At 38.0% G+C, this 19,226-nt stretch overlaps 2 protein-coding genes across 2 annotated transcripts in view; one reads left to right on the top strand and one right to left on the bottom strand.

The window, feature by feature from the left end:
• chrac1 (chromatin accessibility complex subunit 1) overlaps positions 1 to 19,226 on the top strand; it is a 443,634-nt gene that overhangs the window by 65,119 nt on the left and 359,289 nt on the right. The window lies entirely within an intron of this gene.
• On the bottom strand, positions 4,657 to 19,184 carry LOC141351614 (uncharacterized). Its single transcript, XM_073858719.1, has 9 exons — positions 18,959 to 19,184; positions 18,423 to 18,519; positions 8,175 to 15,800; positions 7,883 to 7,947; positions 7,404 to 7,639; positions 7,182 to 7,325; positions 6,890 to 6,954; positions 6,568 to 6,666; positions 4,657 to 6,007 (listed from the first exon to the last, which is right to left on the bottom strand). Exons 2-3 carry the CDS (start codon positions 18,516 to 18,518, stop codon positions 8,895 to 8,897), a joined length of 7,002 nt encoding a protein of 2,333 aa, XP_073714820.1. The 5' UTR covers position 18,519; positions 18,959 to 19,184; the 3' UTR covers positions 4,657 to 6,007; positions 6,568 to 6,666; positions 6,890 to 6,954; positions 7,182 to 7,325; positions 7,404 to 7,639; positions 7,883 to 7,947; positions 8,175 to 8,894.

Here is a 19,226-nt window from a genome sequence, read left to right as displayed (position 1 = left end):
CTGTTAAGTAATATTTTAAACCGTCAAACTCACTCTGTTGAGACGTTATAATAAACGCATCTTTGAATAGTGCCACCACGCTCGCGGTGTCTGTTTCTGATGATTTAGCCACATATTTAATTGTAGAAAATGTATTTGAACTCACTGAGATTTAAAACAAAGTTTAAAGTAATGGAGCAACAGGATTAAAGATAATCTAGTTTAATTGTAAAAAGTTGTTTTGATGTTTTGATTCAGGGCCACTGGAAGTCATTTTGGACAGGGGGTGCTGTGAAATAATTTTTTTTTTAACAAAAACCTATGAGCCTATAGGCCTAAATACATTTTAAAAATAAAAACATTTTTACTACTTTATTGTTATACACTTCAGTGCACACAGCCAGGGTCTGAAACACACAGACATCATCAGTTATCAGATAAATTTATGCGCTATTAATCAGAAGCAGAAATACTTTTAATAATCCCAGGGGAAATTACTTTCGTTATAACTTCAGATATACATACATAGAACATATTTACATACAACATATAATATTATATTTTTAATGTCCATGCGGACGAACATATTTTACTTTCGGTTTTAAATCACACGTCGATTAACAGTGGTAAAATATTCTCACAGTAACATACCTAGTATATTTTTATATAGATCTTTTTTTACTAAATAGTACTATTACTGTTTTTTTTTTAAACTTATAATTCGAACAAAAATAATAATGGGTTTAGTTCTGATATTGTATACTTTTATAAAAAAAATACATGGTGTATAATTACATTTTTAGAATATATTAGGCTTTATATAAGGTTTGTACTCTAAAAATTATTTATTTGTTACAAACAAGAGATAAAGAATTTAAAAACGTTCTCATCTTACCATATCCACAGGTACAGAGTCATTATATAGGCTACAATAAATTTGTAAGGTAGCATTTAATTTTTTTTTTAAAATAGATGCATTCGTTTAAAGTAAAGCATTTATTTACTTAGCTAAAGCAGCTCTTTACGCCTTCTAACGTCTCATAATCGGTCATCAATTATGTCAAAGAGACTCAATAATAATCTTTTACATTTTAATCCTTTTTTCATATTAAAAAGCGTTTTTGTGCTGCTTCGCATCCAACCCGCGTTGTCATCCCGTTAATACTGTATGCGCATAATATCAACACGTTACTCTAGCAAAAGACACTCGCGTCGCGCATTGCGCCGGTTGTATAATAGAGTCCAAAGTCTCTCATGAGCTAGGGGACGAATGCCCAGGGAGTTCCGAATTTCTGTGTGGGCATGCATTAGCCAAAGGTGTGTTAGTCTATTCTGGGTCATGGCGCTGCGTACCCATGTCTTCAAAAGACAAGGCAGAGAAAGTGCACTCGGATGAGGCCACGGAGATGGGTTGGCACAGACAGTAATGAAATTAAAACCCAAAATACACGTAATAACCTACGTGTGTCAAAAATAATCTCCTAAAATATTCATAAGTAATATATAAATTGTGCAGAATATTTTTACTTAAAAAAAATCTCCCACCCGCAGCACCCCCACTTCCCACGGCCATGTTTTGATTAAAGAACTTACTTCCATCTTGAAAATATTAAAAACTTGTAAATACATTGATTTAGGTTTTATTGCTATATTTTCATAAAATGTATGTTGTATTAAATTAGTGTAGATGTAATTTGTATATTTATCAAAATACAAATGTAGTGTAACTGAAATATTGTAACTATCATAAAATATCTTTATTTCATAAAAATAAAGTAGGCTATTGATGGTCTCACATTGGTTTCAAAGTCCTGCAGTATTTTTAAATTGTGAGTATGATTTCACAAAAATAGGTTCATGTAAGCTATCATGGCATGTTCCCAAAATTGCCACTAGGGTGCTGTAAAATGCCAATTGGTATTCTATTTAGAATGTATTATTATGAACATCAGCTTTAGGTCACATTACCATACTGTCCCCCCCACTTTTAAAATGGCTGCTACGCCCCTGCATGACATGCTGAAAGGACAACGCGGACTATGTGAACTGAAGAGTTGTCTTCTTTTCCCTTGCGGCCTCTAGAGGCGCGAGACGTGAAAAATACATGTCTAGGGCCCCCTAGTGGTAAAAAAGTTCTGCGGCGTGCCTTTAAATCACAGATTAAACTATAAGAAATTAAACCTTCATAATAATAGAGCTGTGCAGCTTTTGTTGATTTCGGGTGGATTGAATATAGCTAGGACAACAAATAACTAATGAACTTCAGGTTTGCTTATATCATTCTAAAATTAGAAGCTTTATGCTGAAATCACAATATAACATTTATTTTCATATATATATTTTATGTTATTTATTTTATACGTACTTTTGGACTGTGAGCAGGCTGTAGAAGTTGAGGCCATTTGTAATGTTGATCCTAAAATGAAGATAAAATTAAACCAACAATCCATTAAAATGTATTTATTTTATATTAAAAGAAAATTAAATGCAAGTGCTCGCCATCAACTGTATGACGGTTACTATAATTAAAACAGACACTAAAGATGTGCTGCTCTCCAACACATAAGACTAACTTAGTTGTTCAAAAAAAGACATGCTGTTTTTAATATATAGCTTATTATTATGTGTCTTTAAATTTAAGTTGTTATTTATATTCAACGTACCTTATTTTAGCAAGGCAGTCAAGAAATTAGACGTTCAAGGGGAGTGTTTGAATTGGGCGCGCAAGCGTTTGGGCGGAAGCTTGACACAGACAATGGCTGAATCCCAAACCGCCTACTTCCATACTATATAGTACGCAAAGTAGCGCTTTTTACATACTATATAGTATGGAGGTAGGCGGTTTGGGATTCAGCCGATTTCTTCTGCGCATGCCCTGGCTCCAATCTGACATTTTACGTAACATGATCGGACATTTAAGTCTTTGCTCTGCATTTCCTTCCATTGTAATGTAATAAAACAACTTTGTTTCCATTCACATCTATTATTTAATACAAGTTATTTTTGTAACTACTAAGTATTTTATCAAATTTCTAGTTTTTTTTAAACCATTAGCTTTTCGTCATTACATTATTTTCTCTCCCACTTAGTTGCTTTAACAGATTGATAATGTATGATGGAAAACAATGTCTTTCAAACCTTCTAAAAACAAATAGTTTGTGATACATTAGTGCTGTAGTCAGTGTTAACTTATGGATCAGGTTGTAGTATATGAATACTTTGGGTAAATAACAATCAATTTCTCATTATTAATCAAATCAGTAGTTAAACTAAATAAGTCAACTTAAATTATTACATTCTAATTGGTGTTTTATAAATATGAGGGCATCAATTCATCCAACCTCCAGAGGGAGCCCTCTACGGAATATCGACTCGAAGCAAAATCAACGTCATGCAGTTAGTTGTCACACTCCAGCACAGTAGGTGGCGGTATGCACATTTACAGTTAGAAGTTTTACTCGATCACTTCCTATTGTTGCTGCCGTTTAAAGCGTAACTAAACCCCTGGTCAGAGCCTGACTCCACCCACTGGCAATATTTGAAAAATGCAAGAAAAGTGGGCAGATCCCAACGGAGATAGGGGGGACGAACTAAGCTCCTACCAAGCATGTGGTGAGATCGTAACAAGGGCGTGGTGAGCTGGAACCTGCTTACGTCACAAGTTACTTTTTGGACCCAACATCCAATAGGAAAATTCAACTGCAGTAGCCACCGTTCAACCTGAAGAGGGCAGCACTCAGACGTTTTTACACCATATATTGTAGTATTGAAACACTTTATATCCAAATGTCAAAAAACTTACTAAAATCAATTAACAGCACTAATAAAGCATCATTCTGTAAGATCATTAACTAAAAAAAGTTGGTTAAGGGTTTAGTTACTCTTTAACTTTTTTCAAGTTCGCCTTAACGAAACATTCTTTTGCTCTTTATTGTCCCATATTGTTGTTTCACTTTTACTTCATTGACTGTTTGTTACATCAACCTTTTGCTTGTTTACCTTGTTAGACCGCCTGCTGTTTTTTGATGTCTGCATCTTGTATTTTAATAAACCTGGATGGATTCTAGACATACATTCATACCCTGTAAATAACTATGAATCAACAACGTGTTAACAGACAAAATTACGCCAATACAAATGTTATGTGACCCTGATTGCTATTAATAAAATATGGTAAACGTTAAATGTTCCTTTTACCCATCACCACACTCAAGTTATTTATTAATGATGTATTCAAAATTATTTATATTACCAAATAATTAATGAATTACATTTTATTCTGTTTTCTATTTTAACAGAAAGGAACATAACATCCACGTCCTCATTAAATCACTAGTACCTTACCTCATAAAAATATACAAAATCCATTATTTTCAAAGATATTTCACCATTGCATATTATGAGTCTGGGAGACAAATAGTGAGTATTCATAAATCACGTAACCCATTAGAAATTATTTAAACATTACATCACTGTTCATTAGAATGATAATTAAATCATAACCATGGTAACCATGTGTAATCACATCAGTCTTAAGTAAATATAAGACTTTTCCAGATTATAAGTAAGCTTAAAATCATGGTTACAAGTTAGTTAATAAGTAATGCCAGTGTAAAGAACATTTACTTTAACAATAATTGAAAAAGTGCTGTAATAATTAAGGACAGACATGTTGGATGCAATTTAAAAAAAATTGTTTATTAAAAAGATTTAATAAAGTGCATGTTGTGCCAAATCCTGTCCACCAAACGAAACCCTACCTCAAAACTGTAACTTCATTAAACATTTTAGTTCAGAAAAAAATATTGTACATTGCTGGGTGGAAAAATGTTATCACGGACTAATATTTGTATAAACATGTGCAATGTTTACGATGACACGTGCTTGCAGTTTGTATATGAACTAAAAAGAGAAAACACCACATCATTAGCTGCACACACACAATAACTACAAATATATATTTAGGTTTTTCAGAAGACAACAATTTATACAAATTATAAAAAGGTTTACATACACCTTATTGTATGATGTCAATGTTTTATAATAATTGTGTACGAGTCTCTGAAATGTCCACAGTAAATTTGGATCTCAATATCACACAGTCACTGTTGTACAAGGGTCAAAAATCCAGAAGATGCTGGAAAAGACTGTATAAGACATAAATGATTTTTTGAAGATCAGTGGACAGTTTAATACCTCAGGACAAACAAGAAACTCTTAAACAACTAGCACAAAAGATACCAAGTTGTTGTTTTATGTAACTTAGCACACTATGAATAATCAAGTTTACCTAAGCTTTATTATGTGTGTAGTATAGTTTCTGTTGTTAATTTGATTATCACATTTTATTATTTTGATTTCAAATAATTTGTGCAGCCATATTTACTTTGACATTTTTATGACTTAATTATAAAAAAAATGTAGCAACTCACAAACCCAGTTTTGTAATCCCTAGTCAGAAAGTAATCGAAAGGGAAACAGGAGTTGACACAACACCCCCCAGTGAGCAAGCCAATGGCGACTGTGGCAAGGAAAAAACTCCCAACAAACTAATGTCAGGAGATAAAAAACCTTAAGAGGAACCAGACTCAACAGGGGGAACCCATCCTCCTCTGGCACAGCACATACATTTCACCTTAATTATAAAAAGTTAGTATATATTGAAATGCAAATGTATTACATAATATGATGAAAATATTTATAAACACATTGGGGCGGTTTCCCGGACAGGGATTCCACTAGTCCTAGACTAAAATAAATGTAAGAGCTGTCCAAACTGAAAACAACGTGCACTGACATATCTTAAAATACATCAGTGCCCTTTGTTTTGTCTCAAAATGCATACAAATAATGTTTTTAGTAAGGCATGTTTGTCAAAACTAGTTATACTTTCTAATTAAACTAAGGCATAGTCCTGGCTTAAGTTAATCCCTGTCCGGGAAACCACCCCATTAAATTTGTATGAATAATTATACTGGAGGAGGTCCAATGAAGCCATCGATCCGACATACAGTGCATGCTGGGTATCCTGAGGTAGAGATGGTAAAACAAACGAGACAATGTTAGTTTATTTATTTGAATTGTTTTCACTCTGTAAGGTTTATGGAACATAACTTTTGAAAAAACGGTTAGATGATTAACGCAAGACACATTTTTGCTCTCTCAATTCTAAAACCATGTTAAAATCTAAAATGTAACATTTCACAAATACAAGCATCTGAAACAACACACTCAGTGTTTCCCATTAATTGTTGATACTGTGTTCCTTTATTTATTTTGAATGTAAAAATGTATTTGACTGTGAATATGTGAACATGAACTCAGTTCAACCGTAAATCAGGTATGTAAATAATAATATCTTTATTGGGGTTTCAGTTGTATTAAAATGGAGTATTTGGCAGTTCAGATCTTAAGTGCCAATATTAGTCTGGACACAAATATGATACTATGAAGACACAAATTTTCAAATGATGATTAGCGTCATCCAGTGCCATAGTCTCACAAAATTAAATGGGAAACACTGACAATGCATGATAAAATAGACTGAAACATTAGATCTTACTAACCCTATTAAAGTACGTAATTTACCTTGTGCTTATTATAGCTTACTATGCTTTGGCATAGTCCTTTCTTTGCTTCTCCTTGCTCCCTTCCTTCAGGTCATACACATTTTGTCCTGTCCTATGGCTATGAAATGAACAAATTAATAATAGGATCACTTACATACACATCTACTAATAATTCACAACTAAATCTTACAGAATAAAATTACTACAAGTTCAGTCATTAACCAATATTACATAATTTTGTGTTTACCATGTTTTACTTTTAATTGTAGTAAAAGCATGGTTAATTTTCAGGTTTGTAGCACACTTGTACAGTGATTGATTCAAAATGTTTAAAAAGCTACCCTTAATTGCCATATTGCAGAATTATATTTAGCCGTTGACAGGACTGATAATCTCCAAGGTCCAACTACAAAGTGACAAAAGCGCACATATTAATAACAGAATAAAAGTGGACTGCATAGAAGACATTCAGCACATATTGTTACAAATTGTACAGATTAAACAAATTCAGTTAACTTCTATAACCTAAAATCTTAAAACTAAACATACTACAAAAGTCTTTTGTACTATCTCCTTTTACATTGCTGCCCTTATGATAGTGTTGATATCATTGACTTCTGCTGTTATACTCACTGTCCTCTCTGGAGCTGCCTTACTAATCCTCAATGCATCCTGTCTGCCGCTGCTGCCGTTATTGTCCAGTGTCCTCCCTGAATTTGCCACACTGCTCCATACTTTGTCCTGCTGGTTCCAGTTGCTGCACTACTGTCCTGTTAGCTGAGTGAAACACACAACCATACGAGTCAACCCATTGCCTAAGGCTGTCAGAGCCCTATTGCCACCGTTAATACTTACTCATTGCCCACCGTTCCGTCTGTCGAAACACCACAACCATAACCGCCTACCCATTGGCTAAGGCTGTTGAAGCCTCACTAGCACCGTTAATGCATGCTCAGTGCCCCTGGGGTCAGCTTGTATGGTTGTGTGTGTCACTGAGCCTGGGGTCGGTATGGCAAAACAACACCACCATAACTTTAGTCTTCTCCTTGCGCCGGTCCTTGGTGTCATACACATTTTGTCCTGTCCTATGGCTATGAAATGGACAAATTAATAATAGGATCACTTTTATACACATGTACTAATAATTCACAACTAAACCTTACAGAATAAAATTACTACAAATTCAGTCATGAACCATTATTACATAATTTTGTGTCAACCATGTTTTACTACAGTTACAATGTGTTTTTTTTAAATTGTGGTAAAAGCATGGTTAATTTTCAGGTTTGTAGCACACTTGTACATTGATTGAATCAAAATGTTTAAATACCTACCCTTAATTGCCATATTGCAGAATTATATTTAGCCGTTGACAGGACTGATAATCTCCAATCTCCAACTACAAAGTGACAAAAGCACACATATTAATAACAGAATAAAAGTGGACTGCATAGAAGACATTCAGCACAGATTATTACAAATTGTACAGATTAAACAAATTCAGTTAACTTCTATAACCTAAAATCTTAAAAATAAATATATTACAACAGTCTTTGTACATCTCCTTTTACATTGCTGCCTTCATGGATAGTGTTGTAATTTACTGACTTCTGCTGTTACACTCACTGTTCTGTGTCCTCTGTGGCACTGCCTCACTAATCCTCACTGCATCCTGTCTGCCGCTGCTGCCGTTATTGCCCAGTGTCCTCCCTGAAGTTGCCACACTGCTCCTTACTTTGTCCTGCTGGTTCCAGTTGCTGCACTACTGTCCTGTTAGCTCAGTGACACACACAACCATACGTGCACAACCATACGAGTCAACCCATTGCCTAAGGCTGTCAGAGCCCTATTGCCACCGTTAATACTTACTCATTGCCCACCGTTCCGTCTGTCGAAACACCACAACCATAACCGCCTACCCGTTGGCTAAGGCTGTCGAAGCCCCACTGGCACCGTTAATGCATGCTCAGTGCCCCCGGGTCGGTATGGCAAGACACCAAACATAACCATATGTGCCAAACCGTTGGCTAAGGCCGTCCTAGACCCGAAGCATGCTTCTTGCCTTCCGCAGCCATCATAGCACCAGAAATCCAACCAGCGCTGCGTCTCCAGCTCCTCCGATTACACGTCCAGCACTACACAGCCTAAAGAAAGTTGATGCATGCTTTCCGACATTTGCTGGCAACTTCTTCATCCATAATAGCACCAGAAACCCAACCAGCGCTGCGTCTCCAGCTCCTCCGATTGCACGTCCAGCACCACATAGCTTGAAGAAAGTTAATGCGTAGTCGGTGCCCACGATTCCATATGGCATAAAACACGACAACATTGGCCAACCACAGAATGTCATTTTCGCAATATACAGTACACAGGATTGTGGTAACTGTAATAGCTCTGTAACACACCTGACTGAAGACACAAGTCCGGATGTGAGATGTATATGTGATCCAGTAGTGTGTGCTTCTCAGTTGTAGCTGATGTGATTAGCTGTGTATATCCCTTGGATTGAAACATCTCCAGTATATCCTTTCTTCCAGCAGATAAGAGGTCCTCATTAAAGTCTCCACTGATGATTACAGGATGGTTGTCTACGATGTCCAGATAATCAAGTAGGCCCCTTAAATTTGGCAAGAATTTTTCAAGACTGTAGTTTGGTGGCCTGTACACTGCAGCAATTGTTGCACACATTGGGGTGTCGATTTTGATGACAACAAACTCCAGGTCTGTGACACTTTGGATGTACTGTCTGGACTGAGCTTGAATATCTTCTTTGCAAAATATTGCAACTCCACCACCGTCTTTCTTTGCCATTTCTGCATGGGTTGAGTAGGAGACATGTCTATTCCGTGCAAACATCTTGTATCCTTCCAACTGGAGATGTTGTGGAATACATGAGCCAGACAAGTGACTTTCCGTTATGCAAAGAATATCCGATAAAAGTAGCTCATGATGGCATCTAATATCCTCGATGTGAGATGACAGTCCTTCCGTGTTGTGGTGAACTATTTTAAGTGTTTGGTCCTGGTTGATTTCCCTTATGTGTTGCAAAAGTGGCATGATTCCTTCGAATGTCACTTTTCTCATGTTCTGCAACGATGCTGTGATTTCAGGATCAGCATAAATCTTCTTTTCAATGAAGTCTGTAATATGTAATCCAGAAAGCGACGTCGTTCGGCTGAGTGCAACGTAGGCCATTCCAGGTTCGAAAATCTTTTTCAGTGACACTACGGCAGACTGCATTGTCATACCTTGAACTTTGTGAGCTGTGCAGGCATAAGCGAGCTTGATGGGAAATTGACGACGAACTGTTCCTTTCCTCAGACTTTCTTCAGATCTCTCAATATATACAGAGTTGTCGTCTTCACCTTGCACTCTTCTGCGGTGTTTCAGACCTGCATTTGGATTGTCGAGCTGAAGTCCTAGCATGTGTACAGTGGCGATTCCATCTCTTGTTTTAGTGACAATGTTAACAATCTGACCAAAACATCCATTTACAATTCCATCTTCAACATCCAGATTCCTTGTCACCATTATACGAGCTCCCACTGCAACTTGTATAGAATCCAGCAAGTCATCCTTCTTTCCAGTGACAGGTTTCTTTTGTCTTTTCATCACTCCTGTTCTTGGGTCTTTCCTGTAGTCTTCGGCATCAATGGTTATGATGACAGTGTGAATAGCCTGTATTGTTTTAGTATTGTGCGTGTGAACTTCCTTGTTGGTTGCAAATATGTGCAGAGCATCATGAGGGCAGTCTTCTGGGTTCTTTACAGCTTGGAGTAACAGAACTCTGTCTTCTTCTCTAAGAGCATCAGTCTTCTGCCTCACTCGCAGTCGATTTAAAAGCTCAGCAAAGGCAAGGTCCTCCTTTTGACGCATGATCTCTGTAAGGGTAATTATTTGAAAACTGTCCTTCCAGAAGTCCAGAACATCATCTTCATACACACAGAGCGGTTTGGCTTTACCAAGAGGTGGTAGTTGGAAAAAGTCTCCTACAGCAAGAACAGAGATTCCTCCAAATGCTTTCTTACTGCCTCTGATCTGTTGAAGTCTCCAGTTTACATAGGCAAAAAGATCCTTCGAAATCATGGACACTTCATCAATGATGAGAATTTCCACACTGCATAATTCTGCTCGTAGTTCATCTAGAGCATTCCCAAGTCCTTGATAAGGTGGCTTTAAGTTCCTTGGCAGTTTTAAAATGGAATGCAGTGTTTTACCAGATATATTGAATGCTGCTGTTCCTGTAAATGCACTCAAAATCACTGTAGGCATAGAGAGATCCCCTTCCTCCTGAAGTCGAGGCAGTTGTCTTAGAATCTTGGTTGCTTCTGTATATATGCACTTAATGACATGTGATTTTCCACAACCAGCACCACCTGACACGAAGTAAAAAAACTGTTCCGGATTATGACCCCAGACGCGCTTCTGACACCACTGACGGACAGTGTAGAAAATGGCAGCCTGTATCTCATTTAGACTTTGAAACATCTTCCTGACAAATTCAACACTCATCTGTGGTGCCTTTATCTGAGGAATGACTCCATCTCCATCTTCAAGAAGAATCTGGTATTCTGGCACATCATCTTGCATATCCTCTTCATCAGGATTGACATCTTCTCGTTCTGCAATGCACTCCAAATTATCCACTTCAGCTTCAGGGGCAAAAGCTGTCCAAGCATTTTCAGATGGGCCTTGTTGCTGCAACTGTTCAATTGCTTTGTCCACTTCTTCACTGTGTTTTTCGAATTTCTCCTGGTGTGCTTTCACTATTGCGCATACAGCCATTCGGAGACCAGGGTGGGAAGGAAGTTCTACAAATGCACTCTTGTAAAACTGCTCATAAGTTGGAAATGTTGGAGGTTTCAGCTGTGCATTGAATCGATGTGGCACATAAAGCTTCACTAATCTTCCATAAAACTTTTCTGGTTGTTTTTCCTGTGAAAACCGTGCGTATCGAATAACGGCAGCCTTACCAACAGTTCTTTGCTGAATAAATCCCATATCGTTGAGCAGTCGTTGCACATTCTTTCCTTTAGTTTGCCGACCGTACACAATGCGGTAATTTGAAGCAAAGTCTGCCAGACACATCTTTTCAAACTCCGGTGTTTGAGGCCTTGCTCTGTATTTATCTATTATTCCTGACATCCAGACATCCTCTGAATCTGGATTTTTGTTCACTAGGACACTAAGGGGCAGACTCATCTTTAGAGCATCATCGTCGGTTGGTACGAACACAACACTTCGCGAACACTTCTTCATTGGTAGGCTGCATGTTCGTGCAACAGACTCCTGTGAGCTCACCAGCCTGTGTTTCGAATAGGCTTGCATAATGTGCTTCATTTCATCCTCTTCGTTCACATCTGTTTCACGCACTGCTTTGATTACGTTCTTCAGCATCTCGTTCATTTCATGCTCTGGTTTGGAAATATAGGACAGCATATACATGATGCAGCTGTAAGGGTCAAGTATGTACTGAATATCCATGTTAGCATTCCATGCCCTCAACAAATCCGGATTGTATCCATTAACCCAAACCTCCTTTGGATCACGTTTGATCAAAATGACACTAGATGTGGACAACTCCCTGGTGTACTTCATGTAATCCTCCATGGACAAATTACATTTTGTCAGTAACTCAGACAAGTTTTCAAAGGTGACTTGGGGATCATTCAGCAAATCCCACAATGGCTTGAGTTTCATCCTAGCATCACTCATTGCTTTTTGAACAGCATCGGATCGTGACTTTCTTCTGTCTTGGTGGTTATCCTCTTTGTTTTCCTCTTCTTCAGGTCGTTGGGGTCGCGGACGAGTTATTGTGGTGTCAGACATTGGTAGTTTAGGGAACCCAAACCTACACAACACATTTCCTTTCTTGCATGACTTGGAGTGTTTCCTGCTGTGAAGTTGAACCTCTGTGACAATCTGATGAAGTTCAGGATCAGCCATGGAATCAGGGAGCCTGCATGTTATGTAGCGGTCAATAAAGCCACAAACAACTTCATCAGAATCGCTTTCAAACTCAGGTGCATCTTCTACCCATGCAAGCAGATGGATATGTGGGCTACCTCTTGCTTGAAACTCAACTCTGTAAAAGAAATCCTTGACCTTTCCAATGGGTTGGGCAGGTGACAAAAGCAGGTGAGTCATTAGCGCATCCACTCGTTTCTCAAACATCCGCATGACAGTAACAGGGTTACTTCGAAGGATTTCACATTTTGTCATCCAGTCAAGCTCTGAAAAATCAACCTCTTCACCTTGCTGCGCCTTGATTGCCGTTATTACTTCAGGCCATCGCATTTCGGCCGCACTGAATGTGCAAAAAAAAGTGGGGGTTCCCAACTGCCGGATCATGGCTTGTAAGTCTCTTAGCGTTTTCTCCCAATAAGATGGTGAGCCTCTCAGGGGTTGCATGAATCGTGTGGCATCTTTGTTGCGTACCAGTCTTTCAACTTCACGGTTATCTTGAAGCAACCTGTTGGAAATTCTTCTGCCATCTTTTGTGATAGGTTTGCCTTTCCGCAACTGGACAGTCATGCTGTTTCTGGCCATATGTGTTTCTGTTGCAAACTGTGCAAAGAAAAGGTAACTCTGGTCTCTAGCAAAACGTGTGTCTGCAGAGAGCAATCTAGCATTGAAATACATACTTGGAGATAATGCTAATTCTCTTGCCTCATCAATTGTGTTTTCTCCGGTAGGGAACTGAACGGGAAACGCCATGGATTCCAGCTTTGGGATTTTGAAAAATCCAACAGGTTTTTTTCCTTGAGCAGGTGCAATGCTGAATATTCCCTCGCCATATGATAAAATCTCCTGGCCGATGTCTGGTGGCTGCATACATGTGTCCAGCGTGAGGCCAGGTCTAAGTTCATCCTGTTCCTCTTCACTCACATGTGGCTTATCCTCCTCAGAAACACTGACGTCTTGTTGCTGTTCTGTGTCAATTTCCTCATCAAGGTGACTTTCAAATATTGAATATTCACTAATAGAGATATCCTTGTATTCGGAGTGAATCGCTTTTAGCTTTAATAAAGCTGCAACGACGTTGTGCATATTCACAGTGTGAAAATGCTGGTATCCTTTAAATTGGACGTGTCTTTTAAGCTTCACCTGTAGGAGTTGCGACTCACTACTATGTCTTGGTAGACAATTTACAGTCTTTTCCACCTCAGACGGCACACACACAACCGCCCCATGCACTGCTCTTTGTTGTCCTTTAGGCAGTGCAACAATTTTTGCAAACGGTACGATTTTAGCAATGAGTTGACGTTCAAGTACATTTAATTCCATTAATTCTGCAGGGATGTGTGCCAATTCAAGTTTGTTTGCCACAGCAATTGAAGACATGCTTCCTCTCTTCAGATGGCTATCGCAAGTATGGCAAATCCATTCCTTTCTTCTTTGTTCTGGAACCACACAAGAATCTCTGCAGCTACGGTCACAGATGTGAACATATTGCCCGGTTAAGCAAGATGCTACAATATGTGGATTTTTAATGTAACTCCTTCTGTTACAGACTCTGACTTGATTTGGAAACATAGCTCTGTGACAGACTGTGCAGACATGTGTGGGGCCTTGCTGAATGTTACATCTGAATGCATCTATGGCACTTTGCATTACTTTGCTGACCACAGGCTGAGGTGTTTCCTTTCTGGAACTGATGTATGGTTGATATTTCCTTCTGATTCGGAGTGCACATTGCAATTTATGATAAACATGGTATGCAGCATCACTGACACATTTCTGTCTTTTATTCAAGGTACATCTTAATATGTGACACGCTCTAAACTGTGGGTCATCTGCATATCTCTTGACCATGTACTCTTTCTTCTTCCTCTTAAATGCAGTATCCATGGTGTACCTCCTCATCATGTACTCTTTCATCTTCCTCTGAATGCCAATATCCTTGTTGTACCTCCTCACCATATACTCTTTCATCTTCTCTTTCATCTTCCTCTGAAAGACAGTATCCGTGTTGTACCTCCTCACCATATACTCTTTCATCTTCTCTTTCATCTTCCTCTGAAAGACAGTATCCGTGTTGTACCTCCTCACCATATACTCTTTCATCTTCCTCTGAAAGACAGTATCCATGTTGTACCTCCTCACTATGTACTCTTTCTTTTTTGTCTGAGCAACAGCACATGTGTTATACCTTCTTGTCATATATTTTTGAAATTTCTTTCTGAATTGAGGATCTTGATTATATCGCTCCTTCATAGCCTCCTTTCTTTTTAGTCGATATTTTAAACAGGTAACATATCGATCTTTTTCATATTCCCTTTTCTTCAATTTTCTGACTTTCTGAGATGCAATTTTGTCCCTGCGTTGTAATTGTTGTTTTTGGTTTGCAGTTATTCTCCTCTTTACTTTTCTTCTCCACTGCTTATTTGTTTTCCTCACCTGATGGTTTTCATCTGCTTTGAAAACAATAATTTCTGGGGTTTGGGGTTCAACAATGTTTCCTGATTTTGAAGGGGTCAAATTCATTTGTGAGACTTGTATAGAAGCTAATGGTGCTGACTGTTTGTCAGATTGCTGCTCCATTTCAAATGTCACCGGCAAAAATTCATAGCTGGCCCTATCAGAGTGATCCTGAAAGATCCTGAGAATTCTGTCTATCATGTCACTTAGGTGGGTAAAAGTTAACATGACAGCAGTTCCAGCTCCAGTAGGATGTCGCAAACCTTCAGCAGTCCTTGAGTGTGAATCAAAGAATCCATATCTTCCAGATCTGTCTCTGAACAGAGCAATGCATTCCACAGAAACGATGAGCAAGGCAAGGTTAACAGTAGTTGAAAGACACTGCAGTCTTTCAGTAAGAGGAATAAACCATGCTTCTGTGCCAGGGTTCCCTCTGGCTCTGAGGAATCCCATCTTAAGTTCAGACTTCTGCACACGGTATGTTTGGGTAAATGTTGAAACGTTCAGTGGTACATCCTCCACAGCCAAATTGTCCTGAAGAAATCTTTGCTCATGCATAAGCTGCATTTTAACACCAACATACAAAGCATCCCCCTCTTCTAAAACTCTATCAAGATCAGACATTCCAAACTGAACCCCTTCACTGTGGTTGGCCAAGAATATTAGTGCTACACATGTACACTGATGATTCCTTGAGAAAACATCATACCTTATATCACCCTGGCAATGGGAAGCCTGCACAGACCAAACTCTGGGTGCACTATTACAGTCTTCTACATGTATTCTGTCAGATACCTGAGCTACAGCAGTAGGGATGCATGCCTGTTCAACCTGTAAATAATCATTAATGGAATCCTTAAAAAAGCCTTCATATAGTCAAATTATTTTCAACTGTGAATCACGCATAAATCTTATAATAGTTCAATGATTTCAGTTCCAACAAATATAAATTATAGAAAACAAATCACTTTATGATAATGCACACTTTTTTCTATAGAAAGATATTTTTCCTACCCATATTGTATGTGACATACAACTTGCTTAATAATGTAGACCAACCTTTTTAAGTAGGTTTCCCTTTAATTATGATCTCCCTACAAAACTACAGAATAGACCTGTCTGAGATTGATAAAAGTTAGCTAAAAAGATATGGGAAATAAAACAAAACCAAGTTCTTTAAAACCTGAATGTTCTTTTACTAAAATCTTACTGATATGTGACATGCATAATAATTTAGAACACAGATGTATATTAGGTTTTTTTTTCACATTAAAGCATAGGCCAATAAGTGTGGGGTCTCATTTAAAGCCTCTGGTGCTAATTCCTAGGGATGTGCAATTTATCATTTTTCGATTTAAATTTCTGCACATTTGAATTGCAAAAACAAGATAATCGAGGTAATTCAATTAGTGTGTCCCATTCAGATCACAAGGTAGCAATCCTGTTTATGTTTGTAAAGTTATATGCATTTTAAGCTAGATGCATCAAAACATGCCTCGTGTTTAAAAATTAGACATAAAAGACTTCGGCTGAATCCGAAAACTCAAGGCAGTGACTCGTTGCCTCGCTGCCTCATGAGGAAATGACTTCGGAGGCATGAAGGCAGCTCAGAGAAAGACTTTCAGACACACTTCAAAGGCAACGCGTTTGAAATATGAACAGAGAGCGCCTTTGTGATAACTAATCACATATTTGAAAACTACAATACTAATTTCTCGCTAGAAATGCAATTAAAAGGTGTAAAAAGTGAACATCTACCTTTATTTACACTAAATTTGTGCTCCAGTCGCTTCCTTGGCCGCCATTTTATTTTTCGAACTCGACCAGGCTCGACAAATCACATGCTTATTGTACGCCCTCGCATGGGTATCTCAGGAGACAGGAAGTAAACCTAACGTTGAATTCGGACATGCCTTGATGCCTTCCTGCCTTGGAAAGCTGCCTCAGGAGACAGCAATTTAGAGTTTTCGGACGCAGCATTCATCTTTGCACAACACGTCATGAATAGATTAGCATTTAGCCTAGCCCCATTAATTTCTTAGGATCCAAACAGGGATGAATTTAGAAGCCACCAAACACTTCCATGTTTTCCCTATTTAAAGGCTGTTAAATGAGTAGTTACACGATTAAGTATGGTGGCACAAAATAAAACGTGGTGATTTTTAAGCGGATAAAAATGAGAACTATATTGTATGGCGGAAGGGCACTTAGTTTGCTGCACTTTGCAAACATCACCACTCCTGTTAACCCCCCCCCCCCCTTCACTCAAACTCAGTGAGAGGGGGAGTGATGATGTTACTGCGTGCAGAGGTCGAAGTGCTCTTTCGCCATACAATATAGTTCTCATTTAATGCAGGTGTGCATTATTTTCAAATAATTTAAGGACCGGAGTCAATTGTTCCTCTTATACCACGGTTACCACAAACATTGCTCTGGTGCCTATTTTTAAGACATTTGACAATTTTGGTGTGGGGTTATCAGAAATTAATGCATACCCACTGAACATTTCTCAGCCAATCAGAATACAGCATTCAACAGACCAGTGGTATAAATACAAATAAAAAATGAAAATCAATTTATTTATATCATTTTTATTTTTGTAAATATTATATAGTTTTATATGAGGAGGCGGCTTCATAGACTTGGTAAATTCATTTGTTTAAAAGTTTGTATACAGACATTCGTTTTGGGCATTCTTTGCAGTTTATCCCAAGGCTGTTTTTTTGCATTCATACCGTTATCGGATTTATACCGTATTGACCGAAATTTAGAAGTACACCGTCGATAAAAAAATTGGCCATATCGTCCAGCCCTAGTATAGTCACATCGTGTACAAACAACAAGGTCATAAGAGACACAGCCATCTTTTAATAGTATACATACTGGGAACTATATTCTCAGAAGGCGAAGCACTGCTACATGGGCGGAGTGACTCTGAGCAAACACTCTGCTCATCACCACTGGGTTTCTCGGGTGCTGCGAGCCAATGTAGCAATGCTTCGTCTTCTGAAAATATAGTTTCCTGTATGTATACAGTTAAAAGATGGCTGTGTATCTTATGACCTTGTTATTTGTACATGGTGTGACTATTCAAATCACAACATATAAATAGGAAAATGTTTGCGTTGTTTTGTCACTTATTGGGAGCAGTATGTTAATTCTTTTAATCAGTGTCATGTGATAGAGGCACTGTCGAGGTGCCGCACACAGAGAGAGAGAAAGCACGCCCGCACAAAATAGATGCTGCTGATTGCTCGCAACAGTGAATGAAGCCGTTTTAAACAGTAAAATAAAATGTAAATGGTAATCATGAAAAATCTATTCGTGGCGGCCAGTGTTAATTCTGTGGCGGCATGCCAAAAATAAAAAAATGTATTGGAAACAGTGGTATGGTATCATTTTTGTCCAGCCAAAGCAGCATGTTATTATCCCAAACAAAGAGATTTATAGTACCTTGTTAGTCCTGGAAAGTCTGGTCTGTTCATTTTCGAGGTCCACCTTTCTCCAACGCGTCTTTTGAGCCTGAGATCGCTTTCCCTTCCGTGGCATCCTTTAAAATATCAAGAGATACGAAAAATAATCCTTTCAAATATATCACCAATTTGGCTTAACTAAGTAACTTCTAAAAGTAAAACTTTACTCTTAAGTCTTAAACGTAAGCCATGGGTCTCCTTCTAATTATCTAAATCAGTGTTTCCCAATCCTGGTCCTCAAGTACCCCTTCCCAGAAACATTTAAATGTCTCCTTATTTAAAACACCTGATTCAACTCATCAGCCTCCTTCCAGAATGGTTCACATGTCTCCCCAACGAGCTGATGAGTTAAATCAGGTGTGTTAGACAAGCAGACATCTAAAACTTTCTGGGAGGGGGTACTCAGGGACCAGGATTGGGATACACTGGTCTAAATGAACTCAGCTAAAAGCATAGAGAAATCTAATTACTCATTAGTCAAAACATTTTCAACAGGACAATCCAATATGCACATACTTTCCCGATGTATGCTCCCTGTTGAGCCTGCAAAGATAAAACCTGTAGAGTAGAGTAGCCTAAAGAAGAGAAAACAGTTTAATAACAATGCAATAGAATATTTATAAATTTAATGGTAAAATGCAACTGTAAAATACAATAAATAATTTGTTTTTTAAGAACAATAAAAGTAAAGTAAAAATGTAATGCTTTCTATAGGAAGTTAAACAAAGAGCACAAAAAAGTATAAAATATCTATAAACTAATCTATATCTAATCTATAATCTAA

This window comes from Misgurnus anguillicaudatus, chromosome 20, assembly GCF_027580225.2.
Source record: "Misgurnus anguillicaudatus chromosome 20, ASM2758022v2, whole genome shotgun sequence".
NCBI lineage: Eukaryota > Metazoa > Chordata > Actinopteri > Cypriniformes > Cobitidae > Misgurnus > Misgurnus anguillicaudatus.
Note: the sequence above shows the minus strand (reverse complement) of the source record. Positions and strands in the feature narration are given on the sequence as shown.

Coding starts and splice junctions, on each gene's coding strand:
- LOC141351614 (XM_073858719.1), bottom strand. CDS start 18,518: ATGCCACGGAAGGGAAAGCGATCTCAGGCTCAAAAGACGCGTTGGAGA. Junction 15,801..18,422: donor GACTTTCCAGGACTAACAAG/GTACTATAAATC, acceptor GATTATTTACAG/GTTGAACAGGCATGCATCCC.